This window comes from Aulostomus chinensis, chromosome 21 (genome assembly GCF_037954235.1).
Source record: "Aulostomus chinensis isolate RoL2024-O1b breed Wild chromosome 21, RoL_Achi_v1.0, whole genome shotgun sequence".
Classification (NCBI taxonomy): domain Eukaryota; kingdom Metazoa; phylum Chordata; class Actinopteri; order Syngnathiformes; family Aulostomidae; genus Aulostomus; species Aulostomus chinensis.
Window position 1 is genome coordinate 11,750,561 of NC_141340.1, and position 17,102 is coordinate 11,767,662.

The following is a 17,102-nucleotide window of genomic DNA, read 5'->3' on the forward strand; positions in this document are numbered from 1 at the left end:
TGTAGCATTCTGTCTTAATTATAAGGCTTAAGTTATCTATTGGTGTTAATTCTTAGTTCCACATAGTATTATCTCTTTAGTGTTATTTCTTAATTCTAAACTAACATAATCTTTTGGTGTTTGTACTTAATTCTAAGCTACAGTTATCTTCTCGTGTTCGTTGTTAGTTCCAAGCTAACCTTGTCTTTTACTGTGGCATTCTTTCATAATTCTAAGATAAAGTTATCTTTTGGTGTTCTTTCTTTGTTCTCTTGCTCATCAACATGCCAAATACATCTCTTTCAAAAGCCAGAGAAACTGAATATTCAAAGTGGCCCCCATTTGACAAGGCTGGTCGGCCCCTGCTACTCCGGGTCCCAGACCTATGCACTATTGGGAAGCAAGACATGTGACACTGTGTGGCCTGACCCTCACATACTCGTAGCCATATGGGGGACAGATGATGAGTAACTTAGTACCAGTTTCAATAAGTAAGCCAAAACCGCTGCCAGCCAATTAGATGGCGCTGAGAAGACAGAGGTCACAATGGCCCAAAGTCCACGTCGGGCAAGGGGGCTGTGGTTTTGTCCTCCCTCTTGCTGAGCTCCTTCTGGTCTGAGTGAACCTGTTTGAAGACAACTTGAAGATTCATTGCTGCATCGCTGCGTTTGAGCAGAACATGTGCTCATGAGGGGAGCATGCACTTGCTTTGGCATTTTTAAACTGCATGTGTGTTGTGGGACATCGTGAGATAGTTGCACCCAGCACAATGTTGCAAAGGAGGATTAGGGTTGCCCTCTTACTCCTTCTATTGGCAGTGAGGTGTGTTGCACAGGATTCGACCCAAACTAAAGGCTGCGTTTGTGGTCATCCTGGGATCCCAGGGGACCCCGGACACAATGGGATGCCTGGCAGAGATGGCCGAGATGGACTCAGAGGAGAAAAAGGAGATCGAGGTAAATTTAGAAGAGATCATTCCTCTTGATGTAATATTGTAAAACGTGTTGTGCTCCAGTTTCATAACTTGTAATAACCTTAATGTTGATTATTCATGTAAAGGAGAAATTGGTCCGGTTGGACCAGCTGGAAAGGATGGACATAAAGGAGAAATAGGGGAACCTGGTACGTATCTTAAATATGTATGCAAGTAAATATGTCCCCTAATTCTACCAGGCAGATGATTCCATTTTTATGTGTCTTTTCAACAAAATTTCATGGTATTTTTTCTTGCTTTCGATAGATGTAAAGATGTTTACTCTGTGCTTGCCGTTCATAGGTGCACCCGGCCAAGGAGGGCTAAAAGGAAAAAGGGGGGATAATGGTGAAAGGGGTCCTCCTGGGAAATTGGGGCCCCAAGGAGTTCAAGGGCCTATTGGACTTAAAGGATCTAAGGGAGAACTTGGGTTACCTGGACCAGAAGGACCAAAAGGTGATTTGGGTTCTCCTGGACCACAGGGTCCAAAAGGGGAGATTGGTCTTCGGGGAGACAGGGGAATTCAGGGACCACTTGGACCCCCTGGCAGGCCTGGGTCTAAGGGGGAAATTGGTGTACCAGGTCACAAAGGCAATATTGGATATCGTGGAGACCGAGGGCCTCGAGGGGAGAAGGGAGATACGGGTGAGAAGGGAGATGCAGTTGTCATCTCAAAAAGCGCCTTCTCTGTAGGACTCACAGCACAATCCAAGCTCCCAGCAGCAAATGCACCGATCCGGTTTGACAAGATTATTTACAACTCACAAAATCACTATGATTCAGAAACAGGAAGATTTACTTGCTCAGTAGCAGGCGCCTACTATTTCACTTATCACATCACAGTGTTCTCCAGAAATGTTAAGGTTGCACTTGTCAAGAATGGTGTGAGAATAATCCACACCACGGATAACTACCAGAGCAGCGAGGACCAGGCAGCAGGGGGCGCTGTGCTGCATCTGGAGGCAGGAGACAAGGTGTGGCTGCAGGTGGTTGGAGAAGAGCTGTACAATGGGCTCTTTGCCGATGAAGATGATGACACTACCTTCTCTGGGTTTATAATATTTCAGGCATGATGATATCATGATTACTTACTCTTTTGTTTTTTTAGATCAGTTTAGATAAATCGGTACTGAGCACTGGAGTGGAAGTATAATTGCATTTATGATCAATGACAGAAAAATATGTTTAAGTTGTGAGCTCAAGATATGACAAGATGATACCTTAAATCAGGTCATTTGTGGCCACAAGATAGAAGAAGAACTTCCTAAAGGTTATATTTTAATCAAGTAATCCATCTCAAAATAATTAAATTAAGGACACAAATTATTCTTTGTTGTACTTACTAAGGCTTTCCCTCCAGACTAAATTCTTGCTTGTGTTGTACGTCACTTTGGACAAAAGGGTCTTCCGAAAGAAATTGTAGAATTGTGGCAATGATTAAATGAACCTGAGGGAAGATTATATCTTGAAGCCATGAATTTATCAGATTTAGGAAACAAATTATATTTTATGGCCACAAATTGTTTTTTTTTTGTTGTTTTTGTTTTCTTATGCTATGGTCACTCCAAGGCTCTGTAGGTTAGCCTCCACTTTAGATTTATTTGGTTATGCACATTGGGGATGTGAAATTTACATGATGCTTAAATTAATTTGGCTGATTTCAGATGCCAAAACCACAGAGAATTTGTCATTACGTAGTTTAATTTGTAGTTTTTAATCCCCCTCCTTCCGTGTTCAAAAATTAAAACTCTTCAACACTACGCAATTAACAACCAAACTGTTTTATGTCCTTTAGTTCTTGTATTACATGTATTTTGAGACATGTTAATTGCATTTGACAAGACCTTTATCTGCCAGTGTTGATAAATGACCACTAAATCCGAGCATTCTGGACGGGATGTTGTTAAAACAGTCATATGGGTGTATAATGGAGTCATTTTAAATAATCCTGAAAATCGATTAAACTGAATTTATCGAGGTGTTCTGTCACAGTCAAAAGTCTTCCTTACTTTCTTTTATTTTTCCAGCCTTTTTTACAATAATAAATTACAACATTTACAGCATAAAAGTCATCCTCTTTCTTGCTCCGGCATCTGGGGATGGGCAAAATGAAGCCTGACAATAATTGTTTTGCTGCGATTCAGTGAAATGATATGAGGAAGACAGCACAACGCAACTGGAAGGTCCAGTATTTTTTCTTTTAATTGAAAGAGTCACAGGAAGTGAGGTACAACACTTGTTTTGTTTCTCTTTTTTTTCAGTCAATGAAGTGCCCCACACCATGGGCGTGGTTTGTGGTAATGTTCCCATCTCCTGAAACATGATTGGCTATAACCGAAACGGTCACGCTGCGGTCAACCAGTTATCTTCTTCCAACCTCTGGAAGCCCCGCCCCCACAAACACTGCAACAAGTGCATTAAGATGCTCGCGAGCCCCTTCTGTCCTCCAAGAAAGACTTCTTTGAATCGGAGCCATCAGGGAGTTGATGGGATATTTTGGAGCAACTTTGGAAGACATTTCAAGGACTATTTCTCGCCGTTTGTTCGTCTCTCGACCACCAACAGGTTTTGCCGGTTTGTGAGATAGCAGTTGAAAAAGACAACACTGTTTGCGCAATTCAAAAGTTTATCAGTGAGCCCCGGGAGCTAGCTGAAGTTGCTAACAGCCAGTGTTGTTGAAGGAGTCAGACAGCCATTTGTCTCAAGATGTTGGGGAGTTAAGTAGAAACATAAGTTTGGTTTGGTTGTTTGTATTTTTTTTTTTTTTGTATTTGTTTCTTTTAATCCGACATGTTCCTGCGTGTGGACTGCGAGGAAACCGTTGGAGCTCAGAGAAAGCCGAGCTACTTCATCATGACTAAACAACAAAAACAGCTGCTCCATTGATGTGTGAGAGAAAAGGTCAGCAGGATAACATCAGCGACTATGAGCAGGGTGAGAGGATATTTTAATACTACTTAATTATTTTTACTACACATAGACTTTAATTTCAACCCACATGTACAATAAATTGTACAAAATATTCATGAAATGTTCTTTAAGAGGTCTGAATCGCAATTGCAGTGGTGGTTCCCTCTTGTGTTCTTGAATTGGGACCAGAGGGGGTTACTGTGGTGCATTACAGCTCTGGTTGTTATAGTGATGTGGGAGATGCCAGGGTGTGCAGGGAGTTGTTGAAGGAGGGGCCAAAGCCACAGCTACAAAGAGCTTTATGGTCAAAGAAAGTTAATTAATGCAGAAATAAATAAGCAGTTTGGCCCTGAGTTCTTTATGCTCTTAGTATAATCCCCTTTCATAGCTGCCTGTACTTTATTCTCAGCTGGTGTTAACTTGGTTACACTCCTTGGAAGACTCTACAGTAAGCATCGCAGCCCACTCCCAATTCATGGACTTGTATTCATGACTACCCAGATGGTCTTTTATACTAGGTCTGACTAGTCCTCTGCTATGCAGTAGTCCAAAAACACATTTTCAGAGCAACTCTAAGCAACCAAATTTTTCTCCACCTTTAGTCTGCTTTCTATATATGGTCACGATAAACCTGGGAAAGTCAAGGAATTTTAAAAAGCAATTTTATATTTTATATATATATATATATATAAATATAAAGTAAGAAAGTTGTAAAATAAAGTAATTTGATTCAATAATACTTGCATATTAGCGTTAATGCAGTTCAGCTTTCTGAGAAAAATGTCTTTTGGTTACAATTGGTTTTCTTTAATACATGTATCTTATATCTAATCATGTAGGTTGGCATCATTTAACTAAATGTACATTGGCACATTTTGACACGGGTTATATTGATTAGACGTTTCAGACAATGTGTGTACATCAAACTGTGGAAACGTCATGATTTATCAGTTAAAAAAATGTTTCAAACCCTGAATCTTTGTGCTTGGCAATTAATTTTATTCATGTTACATTTCAGTCAGTAGAGCACAGATAACATTATTTGTACAATCAACTGGAAATTTTCAGTATAGTCAATGACACTCACACACACACACACACACACACACAAACACACACACATTGCACAGGAAAATACCTGAAGAAAAATGCTATGTTCATGATATGAAAAAAGGCATCCTCTCAGGTGGTAACTTAGGTGTGTTTTGGTTATTCTTCTACCTCTGTCAAGCTTGTGACAACAGGGCTCAGTGGTGTATTGTCCTGGCTGGGCCATGTACACCGTGAGGTATTAGATTTCTGGTTGTCTGTCTCGATGACACTTACCTGCGGATCAGGTGAGTGGCTGCCTCAGTGAGAGCAGTGGCACTCCCTTGTCTGGCCTGTACCAGTCCCACGCTCTATAGGAAGGGGCGTGGCATCTCCCATTCTCCTTTTTACTACTGGATCAAAAATGAGGAACTAGGTCATGGCCAAAAAGGAGACTTAAACCAGTGCGTGTATGTGTGTGTATGTGCGCGCGCTCACATGTCCGTGTGTGCGTGCGCTCACCTGAGCCAGTCAGGATTAGTTACAAAATCATTATAATCAATTATACATTGACCACAGAAGAAAGGCACATTCAGGAGGAATTTTCTTCCTTATTTAATTTTTTTTTTAATCCTTAAACTGCAGAGTGCACACAGGCCAAGTTCCCCCTGCATGGAAGAGGGAGGCAACCTGGTGGGCTGTTTACAAGCTTTTGAGTGTCACTCTCAGTCATTGCTGCTGAATAGTCTAGTTGTCTCCCTGATTAGGCCGTCTTGTGTAGATGAAACCAGTCCTGAACACAGACTGGTAAAGCTCCACTAATCAGATTATTACTGCGATGGAAGAGGAATATACTGTATACACACACACACACACACACTCCCACTCCCACACTCTGCTCCCTCACACAGTAGATACTTTTGATCTTGGCTTAGAAAGAGGTTTAGCAGTGAGCTGACAAGCATTCAGGCTAAAAACATTTTTAAATATGAATTCGACTATTTAATTCTGAATATTGTCAAAGGATTAATCCCGCTTAAGCAACCACAAACATGAACACATCTTCTTTACATGCAAAACAGAGCAAACATTTGTTTATTGCTTTACATGCCAATTTTTACACACTACTTAACTAGAAAAATGCCTAAGAGTCTGTCTTTTCTTTAAAATTCTGTTTGGTCTTTTTCCTAGAAGTATCTTGCAGCTCTCATTTGTTGAGGGAAATAAGTGACAGCTTAGGAAGGAATGATGGTGTTGCTCCAGGGCTGTTGTGTCTGTCTCTGAGTTTAGCCAGGGAATAGAGAATGACAGAAACGCTTATTTTCTCTTGATACTCCCTGTCTGGTGATCTTTTGTTTTAATACTCAGTTTATTCTGGCATAATGAAGTTCATCCCAGCCTGAAGCGGGACATAACTCTGCAGAGGTGACCTCTGGGCAGGAGGTCACATATCACTACACATGTTTGGCTCCTACCTTACACAAGGATTTCTAGCCAAACAGGAAGGGAGTGAGTGATTTAAATGCCTTCCTCCCAGCTCTGTGTAAGCTGCACATGGGTATGTACTGTACTCCACGAGAGGGGATGCTCAAACTAATTGCACGTGTGTTTTTAGAGTGCATGCTTTTGGTTCTTGTATACATGTATCTGGGTGCATGTTCATCCTTCTCTCTGGGAGTCTAATCTAAGGCTGGCTCCAGCTGGCTGCCCTGTATGAGTGTGTATGTGTGTTAAGGAGGGAGGTGGTGATGGGGGGGGGGGGGGGGGGACTCCTCCCTGAGCTCTTAATTAACTCTGAACCAAGTTCTCAGAGTACTGCCTGCTACCATCCACCACTTAGGAAAAAGAAGTCAAAGAGCAGCAAGCAGTGAGCCTGCTACATAGGCTGAAACTGCTAAAGATGACAGAGGAAAATGAGTGAACTTGAGCTGCATTCACTAACAGTAGGCCGTGATAATAACTTCTACGTAAGTAATACTAGTCTCAGTTTTCCGATATGCATAGCTAGAGAACTGAATGTGAAAGATTCGAGTTTTTTTAATACTTAGACAAGCTTTTCACATGGTTATTTCTCGGTAATTAACAAACAGAGGAAAACACCTTTGGCTCTTAACATTTGAAATAGTAGAATTACAGTTTCTCCGAATAATGGCAAACGGACAAAGGACAAAATATTTTCTGCATTTTCGTGTGGTAGTTTTCTGGAGAGTAAAGGAATGAAGTACCATATGCTTTTCATTTAGGGTTGAGAGGGGAGATAATTACTGCTTGTGATCAAGGAAAATACAATTGCAAGTATAAACGTACGTGACAAAATAAAGAAGAACCAACTGGTCATTTCAAAACATTAAAGCTAGCATTGCAATTGAGCTTGATGTATTCAGGAATGCTGAAGGAATAAAAAAAAATTCAGTGTTGTTGCTTTTAAAATTCTAATCCTCAGAGGATTTGTTCACAGTTGCAGGAACTAAAAGAAGACATTTCTTAATTAACATATGCATCTAAGATTTTTTAAATCCGTCTTTCCCTTTAGTGAAATGTCACCACCTGTGTCAGCTTGGCTTGGACTAATGGCACTGGCAAAAATTAGCAAGTGCCAGCTGGCCTGTGACAGTTGGCGCCAAATGTGAGGATAAGACATAATGGTGTTGACGGATAGCACAGTTGGTATAACGACTGATAGCATGGCTTAGGTATTACAAACAAGAAGCCTTAGACATTCCTTTCCTATCTCCTATCTTTCTGTATGCAATAATTGATCCCCTCTATTTTTTCCAGTTGCCACGCATCTTGCCTCCTCACGTGTCAGGCAGAGTACAAGAAGACAATTCAGCATAGACAAATGGAAAGTGGCACATTGTTCACAAGGGGTGTTTACCGTCTGTCAGCAGTGGTGCTTGGCAGTGATGGCTCTGTTTACGTAAGCGACGCTTGAAGTGACAGCAGATTCCACAGAGTTAGACCGAGAAAACCCATCTGCTGCTGAACATGCTTGGTGATGGGAGGTATGGATGCATTCCAGGATCCTTCCCTTGTCAGGATTATGCATTTTTTAACACCTGAATGATATTTACATTTTTGTAAGGAATAGTATTTATGTTGGAAGCCAGTTTTCCTGCTGTAAAGTTGGATATAAGATGTGCATAATGCATTTATTCCATGGTTCCTTTTAAAAAGGAATTCAACTTCATGCTTGCTAAATCATGTCTCATCTCATGCATATTTAAAAGAAATCACCACCAGTAGCTAATCTATAGACATGCGTACCTCTCCTGACCATGCAGCAGCATCTGCAAGTGAAAGAACACCTGTATGTACTTGCACTAAAATGTTTTTAAGAGATTCCTTGATAGGTCAGGTACAGTTCAGAATGTGTTCCCAGTATCAGAAATGCCTCCAATACTGGCTAAAAATGCGGGATTGACATTAGTGAGTGGGCAAATCTATGCACCGATCTGATACCTCTATTTATTTGCCCTGACTCCCTACTACTCTGGTAGAATGGTAAAAATAAATGGATTGATATGGAGCTTGCAAAACCTTAGCAATTTGTCGATATTTTATATCCAGCCAATAAAACATGGTTGTGCACACGGGCGACTACCAAATTAGATGGTAAAACAAAGTTCAGTGGCTTAATTCTTTGTTTATTTTTATGGTTTACAAAGAGTTACACACGAGCCATTTAATACAACAATGATTCAGTCATACCTGTACAGGCTTGGGAGTGTTTACATTGGTATCAATATTAGCTCGGGATTACGGTCGCTAACAGAAAAAAAAGAATAAGACTTACTAAGATATCCTGTCATAAAATTCGTGCTAAATTTGGCAGACATGTATTATATACACTCGAGATAATTTAGTTGTGTGGTCTGTTTTATCCTCATAGTCAAACGATTGGTTTCGTGTTTTCAGCTGTCCAGCAACCAAAACATCAGTTAAAGTGTAAATCCTGTCATTAGAGACTTGAAAATATTTTGAAAATTTTAGATAAACATTATTAACGAGGCTTATATAGACAAGCAATGAGAACCTGTGTATCAGTGTAGTGAGGGGTTGAGCAGTGTCATCTGTGTAATCTGGAGAAAACTGGGCAATTTATTGCATTAATCACAATGGATTAGCAAGTTTCATTGCTTAGTCACGCTCACAAAGCCCCTCTTCAAAGGCACAGCTGCATTAGCCATTGCTCTGAATCTCACACACACACACACACACACACACACACACTTAAACACCCCAACCTGGGCCTCACTTCCCCTTTGACTTTGAAACACAGCACCAAGGGCGAACGAGCATAGTGTTCTCAGTGCACGGTGAGAGATGCTGCTTTTATTTTGCTTTGCTTTTATTTATCTGAAACTCCCTATCTACTGCCCACCCCCCCTCTGGCAGCAGGCACTGTACTGTAACCACATGAATTAATTCTCACACTCCCTTCAGATATATGCATTCTAGGTATTATTACAGTCTTTATTAAAAAAAAGAAGAAGTCCTGCAGTATTGCTGTTATCTTTTGTTTTACTCAAACTACATATATGAACTGAATTTGTCTGAGCCGCCTCTTTATGGCAGCCTCTTGAGTGGGACCATCAAGGAATGATTCCTTATCCTAGTTTACTGCTTTTCTGTTATACAGTAACATGCAAAGCTCACTGAATGTATCTCTTTTTGGCTTTGCAGGTAGAACAAAAGGACAGAGTCTTGTCCGCAAGCGAAGACTCTCTCCCTTGCCTACCCAACTCTAAAGCTGACCCACTGATTCGGAGCCGACCTCTCAGTGATATATACCCATTCCAGAGTGTCGCAGAGAGAAGTGCTGTCCCATATCTCCTGTCTGGGTGTGGTGCCCAGGTTCAGCCAGTGACTACAGGGTCTCTCAGCGAGGAGAACCGTTTGAACAGCATTAATTCTTCTGCCTGGTGCAACCCAGTTATAGCCCAGCCTGAAGGAAAACCCCAGACCTCAAGAATTATGAGGCTGTTTTCAAACTCAAGGAAGGGCCCTGTCCTTGCTTTTAGCCCAAGCACTGATGGCCCTGCCTCAGCCCACAGCATGGACAGCAGCAGTGGCCCCCAGTCCAGACCAGGACTGGGGGTTGTGGACTCGTTCAAAAAGCTACGCTCGTCTGTCCTGCAGGGCATCCACAGTAAAGGGGCAACCAACCTTGAGGGACAGTATGCACCTTCATCCGATCAGGAAATGGCTAATGGTGTAGTCGTGCTAAATGATGCAACAAATCATTTAAGAATTGCTAGTGGTTGCAGTGTGTCAAATGGAAATATGACTGTCCAAAATTTGGCTGTAATGAGTCAACGTGGTTTAGATACTGAAGACTATGATGAGGAGGAGTATGATGACGGAGATGGTCTCCATAGGAATTCACGTTTCTCCAGGAGTATTAGGAGAGCATATGGGGCAGGACGTATCTCCTTACTTGACACTGTGAATGGGAGACTTGCAGGAAGTAGTACAGATGAGGCTGCGGATCAAAGGTCTAAGATCAATGAGCAAACGGAGAACATGACTGAGAGCGCTGATGTGAAAGTGCTGAGTCGACTGAGCAAAAGCGCTGAGAACCTTCACATATTGAAGACACCTTTTAGACGCAAAGCCCACAATCCAGGTCCTCCTTCACCCCAGGGGGACACCCAGACGACCGATGCATCAAACGGGACTCCAAACATCCAGAGGACAGCCAGCGCCTCCTCCGTAGACCTCCACGGTCGCAGGAAGGGTCCAATGAAGGCCAAGGGACAGATGCTGAAACTGGTGGGCAGCATGACTGATCTCAATGTCCGGCGCAGGAGAAGTCCCTCTCCAAGCCCTGCTTCTCCCCCCCCCATGTCATCTCTGAGCCGTCTACACGATGACTACTCCCGCCGTGTGCCTTGCCTTTCAAGCGGTGAACGACAGCGGCGGCCTTCCCCTGTCAGAGCTCGGGCCTTACCCGTTGAACACACCCCACTGGTGCATCCACAGCCTGAATATGACACCCCACAGGACCAGGAGGTCGTCGTAAGGCCAGTTTCTCTGGAGCCATCAGAGAGCATGGGACAGATTTCCTCTGGTAATTCCACACTTGTGACTGAAACCACAGCCCGTAATAAACAAACAGACGAGTGTGATTCATCTCCACACAACCAAAACGACTCTTCACAAAACCAAGAACAGACTGAAGTTGGACAACTACCAAACGAGGTAAGGGTCTAATAATGAGCATGAAACGAATCTGTGAAATAATAACATTTTCTTTGAACATACTTTACCTCTTCACAGTCAGTGTTGCTCCAATTCCTGCACCTTGGCTTCTCGGATGCAGATATTTGGATAGATAACAGGGCAGGCTGAGTTGAACCGTAATGATGACATCAAGTTAGTGCAAATAGTGCAGCTAAAGACAACAACCCTGGTCTATCACCGTACTAATAACACATTTAAGACTTCAAGACAATGTATTGGAAATCATTAGGTTAAGCTTTTCATTAAACTTTAAGAAGGAGGGAAGGACTTGGACACAGAGGGACGATTGAACTTGTTTAAACAGCTGATGTTCTTCACGTTTAATTCCAGTCAACCTTGTCTTTTTTATGAAGCAGTTCTTGAATCTGGCATGATTCCAGTTCATTAAGATAAGTTCTCGTGCTAACATGGTACACGTCAGCATTGCGCTTGTGTACCGACCTGCGCCGTATGTCATCCAAAGTCTCCTTCAGCGTGAAATGAAATGGTGTGGACACAACTTTGCTTCTCCATCATTTTCCTGTTGGTCATGTTTTCCCTCTGTATGATGTATTGACTTGTGCTGCTGGTAGCGGAGTCACATGCTGTACTCAGCTGTTCTCTGCTACCAGCCCCACTGAAGGAGCAAGTATGGTTAATGATTAGGCTTCGTTTATGATTTGCCCTTGCGCAAAACGCCTCCCTGTTCCTGTGGGTGATTAAGCACCATTGAGTGAGTACATCCCCCTGCCTCTCATGAGCAGCCCCCCCCCCCCCCCCCCCCATCTTGTTTCCCTCAGTGGATCAAAGTCCAGCACCATGGACACTGGGCCTGGGACAGCTAGCAGCACTGGGTAGACAGGATCATAAACACACTGTTAGAAACAAAGAAAAGGTTCGGTTTGTATGCTTGAAGATGAACAGAAAAAATCTGGTTTGTTTACTGTAGAAATCAAGGGCCTTGAGGACACAGGCCTGTGTGTGTGTGTGTGTGTGTGTGTGTATGTGTGTGTGTTTTTTACAATGGTGCTAGTCCACTGTATGCCATTTCAGTGTATATGCCGGCAGCAGGATCCAGATCAAGAAAACCAAGAGGTGAGGCTTGATATCACTGATTTATGTAGAGACTTAGACCAACAATTTCCAAATGAGTAACTGTTAGCCAATATTTGAGCAAACAACAATATAGCATGATAACATTTAATTGTAGAATATTTGTGCAATTTCTCCCACTGTTGCTTGTTTGAACTTGATAAGCATTGTGGTCGAATGCGTTCAATACTCAGATCCAGTCATTGTGTGAACTTGAATACTCTCACATGTTGGTCAAGATTCTCATGAGAAACCTGACGTTCTCTGACATAGTTTTGCGCTGACTCTTAAGGTTCAGATACAAGTTTCTACTTGGTGTTGTTTGACTTGCTGTAATACTTGGCTCTGTTTCTAATTAACAGACGTTCTCCCTGGCAGGTTATATGTTCTAATTCTCTGGAATTTCTTGCTCACAAATCAATGGCTTTATTTGATTTTGATTTGTTTTCTTTTGCTTACTAGGTGTCAACTGATCAAGAGAAGGAAGCACTTTACCAAACAGAGAATGTCTCTCCAACAAGTAGCAGCAGCACACCTCCCATCTCTGCGGTGTGCCCCCCTGACTCATCACCCACATCCCCGGCAGATGTCCCCACAGTTTCCACAGAGGCATCCTCGGTTAAGCCCAGACGGAGGGCTGGGCGGCCAAGACCCAGGCCAATCTCCGACTATGGTCAGCTTGTTTCTAGGAAGAACTTGATTCCAGAGGAAGTAGCAGAATCGCATGCTGAAGAAAGGACTGTGATGCCTAATGACGGCAGTGGTAACGGCGGCTGTAGGAATGGGGAGAGCCCTGAGAGCTGTGGCATGAACGGAAATATTCCAGGCAGGAGACCACGACCTGTCTCTGTGATGGGGGTTGCAGACTTGTATTTGCCTGATGCTGAGGAGAAGGAGGACTGCCTTCCATCTGTAGGTTTTCACAGTCCAAGTATGAACTAAGTCAGAGCTCATTGTTAATGTGTGAAGTGATGCGAACTCTTCCTTAATCCCAGGATGTGTCTTCCTGTCCCCTCTTCAGCCCCTCTCGCGGCCGCCCATCCCCTCCCATCAGGTGCCTCCATACAAAGGAGTCTCTGCTCGGTTTCGCCCCTCCACTTTCTCCCAGAGTACCCCCATAGGATTGGACCGTGTTGGCAGGCGGAAGCTCCACAGAGTTCTAAGTGGTGGGTTGTTTTTGTGTGACAAGGGATCCTACATTCAAGCTTGTGGGAAAGTTGAGTCTGGGAGTGTCAATAAATCTGTTGCGGATGGCTTGTTTCGTGGATAATTTAAGTCTTATCATAAAGCTGTCAGTTACACACACCTTATCAACTGTATGTGTTGCAGATGGTGTGTCTGAGTGCGCGGCCACACTTGACGACAGCGTGAGTGAGGAGGAGGAGGGCAGTTTTGATGAGCTCACTGATGTCACACCCTACCTGGAGCCAGGGGTGGAGCTGTCTGTGCTTGTAGAGGTGAGGCAGAGGAGGGAAACCCATGAAGGAACACAGTCCCGATGAACCTGTATGATCTATTTGTGCCTCACGAAGAGCCACGTGAGGATGTTTCTGTGTGTTTTCACAAGGTTTGGCCATACTTCAGCACAACAGACAGCTACTTGAGTGTCCACAAGTCTAGACATAATCCTACATGTTAGACATGGACTGAGCCTGCGTGTAATTGTATCTTTATCTTATCTGTGTGTTGCTCAGTGGATAAGCTCGGGCCATGCAGTTTACGCTGAGGCTCTCTGGGACCATGTGACCATGGAGGAGCAGGAGCTGGCCTTCAAGGCTGGAGATGTTATCCGCGTCCTGGATGCATCACATGGCGACTGGTGGTGGGGACGGGGGGCCGACAGGGAGGCCTGGTTCCCTTGCAGCTTTGTCAGGGTAAGAGGACTTCCTGACCTGTGTGTGTGAGATGCATGTTAGCTCTCTGACTGCACAGAAACTACTTGTAAACTGGCTTCAATCCAAACAAACTGCAGCAGCCGTCTTAACAGTTGTGTGTGGAACATTTGAAACCACAAGAGGTTCAACTGGTTTCTGTGGTGACCGATAGTGATTGACAGTTGGGTCCTAATTAGGCAGACTGTGGTAACCATGGTGAGGTTATTTGATTGGCAGATGGGTGTCTGCTGTGTAATTGCTTGTGGCTGAATCAATGTTGCTGAACAGGAGCTTGTTAAACTTTTATGTGTTGTTACTGTAGTGATGAATATTAGATCTTTTGCAGTTAATTGTACTCCCTCAAAGTTTTTCAACCTGAGTGTGCAACATGTTTGTAAAACTACTTATTAGCTTACATCTGACGATCTTCCTTATTGTCTGCGGTGAATGTGTTTCAGGTGCGTGTGAACCAGGAGGACTCCAGCGCTGAAAGCGTGGAGAGTGTAGCAGACCAGGAACATCCGACTCCTCGGGATACACACAGCAACCAGCACAAGGAACAGATGAGAACCAATGTAATTCAGGAAATCATGAATACTGAACGCATCTACATCAAGCACCTGAAAGACATCTGTGAGGTATGAGCCTTGGTGAATGAGAGATGTTTGCATATATATATATATATATATATATATATATATATATATATGATAACATAACCTGTCCTATAATTTACTAAATTTCAACACGGTCTATATTGTGATCTTCATCTGTATTTTAAAAAGGAAATGGAAAATTATCGTCTCACACTGACGTGTTCAACTACCAATCAGCACCTCCTGTTGGCCAGAATCTGAACTGTTTTCTTGATTCCTGATACCCCTGATAGCTTTGTTTCCTCCTCCTCTTCTTCAGGGTTACATCCGTCAGTGCCGTAAACACCCTGACATGTTCACTGAGCTGCAGTTGAAGACTATCTTCAGCAACATCGAGGACATCTACAGGTTCCAGAGGCAATTCCTTCGAGACCTGGAGAGGAAGTACAACAAGGACCAGCCCCATCTCAGTGAAATAGGCTCTTGCTTTCTCTTGCAGGTGAAAGTCTAGTACTCAGCCCACCATGCATGTAATTTATTTAAATGACTCAGATGTTCTGAATGTTTAGTAAAAGTCTCTCTCTTTTGTCCAAAAGGGGGAGGGCTTTTCCATCTACTCAGAGTACTGTAATACTCATCCGGCAGCCTGTGCTGAGCTGCAGCGTCTGATGAAGTCCGGGCGCTATAAGCACTTCTTTGAGGCCTGCCGGCTCCTCCAGCAGATGATTGACATTTCAATTGCTGGGTTCTTACTCACACCTGTGCAAAAGATCTGTAAATACCCCCTGCAGCTGGGAGAGCTGCTCAAGTACACCCCTAAAGACCACAGGTACTGCTGGGCACTCTAATATTTGTATGTTTTTTTCAGACACCACTTTCACTGCACTTCACTCTCTTTTGCTCATTTGCAGTGACTACAGTGGAGTTAGCAAAGCGTATGAGGCCATGAAGAATGTGGCCAGTCTTATAAATGAGAGGAAGAGGAGGCTGGAGAGTGTTGACACCATTGCTCACTGGCAGGTCGCCATTCTCCACTGGGAGGTAATGACCCCTGATTCTTACTCTAAGTCGAGTTGTTTCTCATTTTTGTTGAGCTTTAGTGTAATGCTGATGACTGTTGCTGCAGGGGCCGGATGTGCTTCAGCGCAGCTCTGAGCTGATCCACTCTGGTGAACTGACCCGGATCGTCAGGCAAGGCAAAATGCAACAGCGCAGCTTCTTTCTCTTCGACCATCAGCTGGTATTTTGCAAAAAAGATGTCCTGCGTCGAGACTTGCTCCATTACCGTGGGCGACTTGATATGGACCAGACTGAGGTGGTGGACCTTCCTGATGGGCGGGACTCAGACCTGGGACTGACTCTGAGGAATGCCATGCTCCTGCGCAACGCTTCCACTCTGGAGTTAGTGTGTGTGCTGTGCTGCAGGAAAGGCCAGGACAAGCAGAGGTGGTTACAGGCTTTTGCCAAGGAGAGAAAGAGAGTCAAGGAGGACCAAGAGATGGGTGAGAGAACAACACGGTCACTGTGTGTAGATGTCAAATAAAAGGTTAGCAGGGTAAAAGGTGTTGGAGGCAACTGGAAATATTTTGATCTGAGGGTTTGGAGTGTTTGTTTCTTGGCAGGAATAGAGATCAGTGAAGAGCAACGAAAACAGGCCATTGTTAATGCCCGAAGAGCAAAACAGGGGAAGATCAAAAGTAAGCCAAATCTTGTTCTTCCTATCATTGAGCCACTCTGTATTTCATTTTTAATTTGCCTTTTCTTTGTTAACCGTTTTAGCTCTTGGCTACTCTGGTTCTGTCCCGCCACACCACCAAAACCTTCACCCCCTTCACCAGCGTCACGTCACCATCCCAACCAGCGTGCCTCAACAGCAGGTTTTCTCATTGGCTGAGCCCCCAAAACGAAAGCCTTACCGTCTGCTCTACAGCATCACTCGCAACGCCTTTTTCAGGAAATGAGACATTGTCCGCTCATCTCTGACCGTGCGTGTCCTCAAGACTGACCTGTATTCTCCTTCCTGTGAATGTACTGTCAATTTTTGTGTTGTGCCTCATGTTTCTTAATGTCTGTTTGTATGTTGAAAGTTCAGTGCCTACAACTTGAAAGGGGGCGTAACAAAAGTGTTAAAATACTGACCGTCCGTTTTGTTGTGTTAAAGATGCTGCTCACTCAAGCTCAAGAGACCCTTATCTTATTAATTCCAGCTTTTTTTACATTAAGACAATGATGTACATTCTGCTTACATGTTGACAAACATGGTTTTATTTTATTTCACAAAGGCTGGACCCTTCTTTTTTTCTTTGAGTTATGCCGTGAGTCTATCAACTCTGAGCGCAAAACAGCCAGAGAATAAATCAGCTTTCACCTTCCCTATTAATACTGTAAATAAAACTCTTGTACAAACAAATGTTGTCACTGTAA

General features: G+C 43.4%; 2 protein-coding genes across 3 annotated transcripts; both read left to right on the plus strand.

Annotated features, from left to right (window-relative positions):
* The first annotated feature begins 117 nt into the window (after positions 1–117).
* Positions 118–2,971, plus strand: c1qtnf9 (C1q and TNF related 9). The gene is made up of 3 exons (XM_086191944.1): positions 118–935; positions 1,039–1,101; positions 1,256–2,971. Exons 1-3 carry the CDS (start codon positions 707–709, stop codon positions 2,023–2,025), a joined length of 1,062 nt encoding a protein of 353 aa, XP_086048070.1. The 5' UTR covers positions 118–706; the 3' UTR covers positions 2,026–2,971.
* Positions 2,972–3,356: 385 nt separating this feature from the next.
* On the plus strand, positions 3,357–17,042 carry spata13 (spermatogenesis associated 13). Of its 2 annotated transcripts, XM_086191135.1 has the most exons (14): positions 3,357–3,886; positions 9,578–11,095; positions 12,170–12,211; positions 12,671–13,120; positions 13,230–13,374; positions 13,538–13,665; positions 13,903–14,082; positions 14,541–14,720; positions 14,998–15,177; positions 15,275–15,507; positions 15,590–15,719; positions 15,805–16,180; positions 16,301–16,375; positions 16,458–17,042. In XM_086191135.1, the coding sequence occupies exons 1-14, from the start codon at positions 3,878–3,880 to the stop codon at positions 16,637–16,639; spliced, it is 3,828 nt and encodes a 1,275-aa protein (XP_086047261.1). In that variant the 5' UTR covers positions 3,357–3,877; the 3' UTR covers positions 16,640–17,042. The 2 variants fall into 2 exon arrangements, with proteins under 2 accessions (XP_086047261.1, XP_086047262.1); XM_086191136.1 differs by lacking the exon at positions 12,170–12,211.
* Positions 17,043–17,102: the final 60 nt, after the last annotated feature.

Excerpts from the sequence above, each read along its gene's own strand:
- c1qtnf9 (XM_086191944.1), top strand. The coding sequence starts at position 707 with ATGTGTGTTGTGGGACATCGTGAGATAGTTGCACCCAGCACAATGTTG. Across the intron at positions 936-1,038 it reads AGGAGAAAAAGGAGATCGAG|GAGAAATTGGTCCGGTTGGA; the intron begins GTAAATTTAGAA and ends ATTCATGTAAAG. Across the intron at positions 1,102-1,255 it reads AGGAGAAATAGGGGAACCTG|GTGCACCCGGCCAAGGAGGG; the intron begins GTACGTATCTTA and ends TGCCGTTCATAG.
- spata13 (XM_086191135.1), top strand. Across the intron at positions 13,666-13,902 it reads AGCTGTCTGTGCTTGTAGAG|TGGATAAGCTCGGGCCATGC; the intron begins GTGAGGCAGAGG and ends TGTGTTGCTCAG. Across the intron at positions 16,376-16,457 it reads AAAACAGGGGAAGATCAAAA|CTCTTGGCTACTCTGGTTCT; the intron begins GTAAGCCAAATC and ends TAACCGTTTTAG.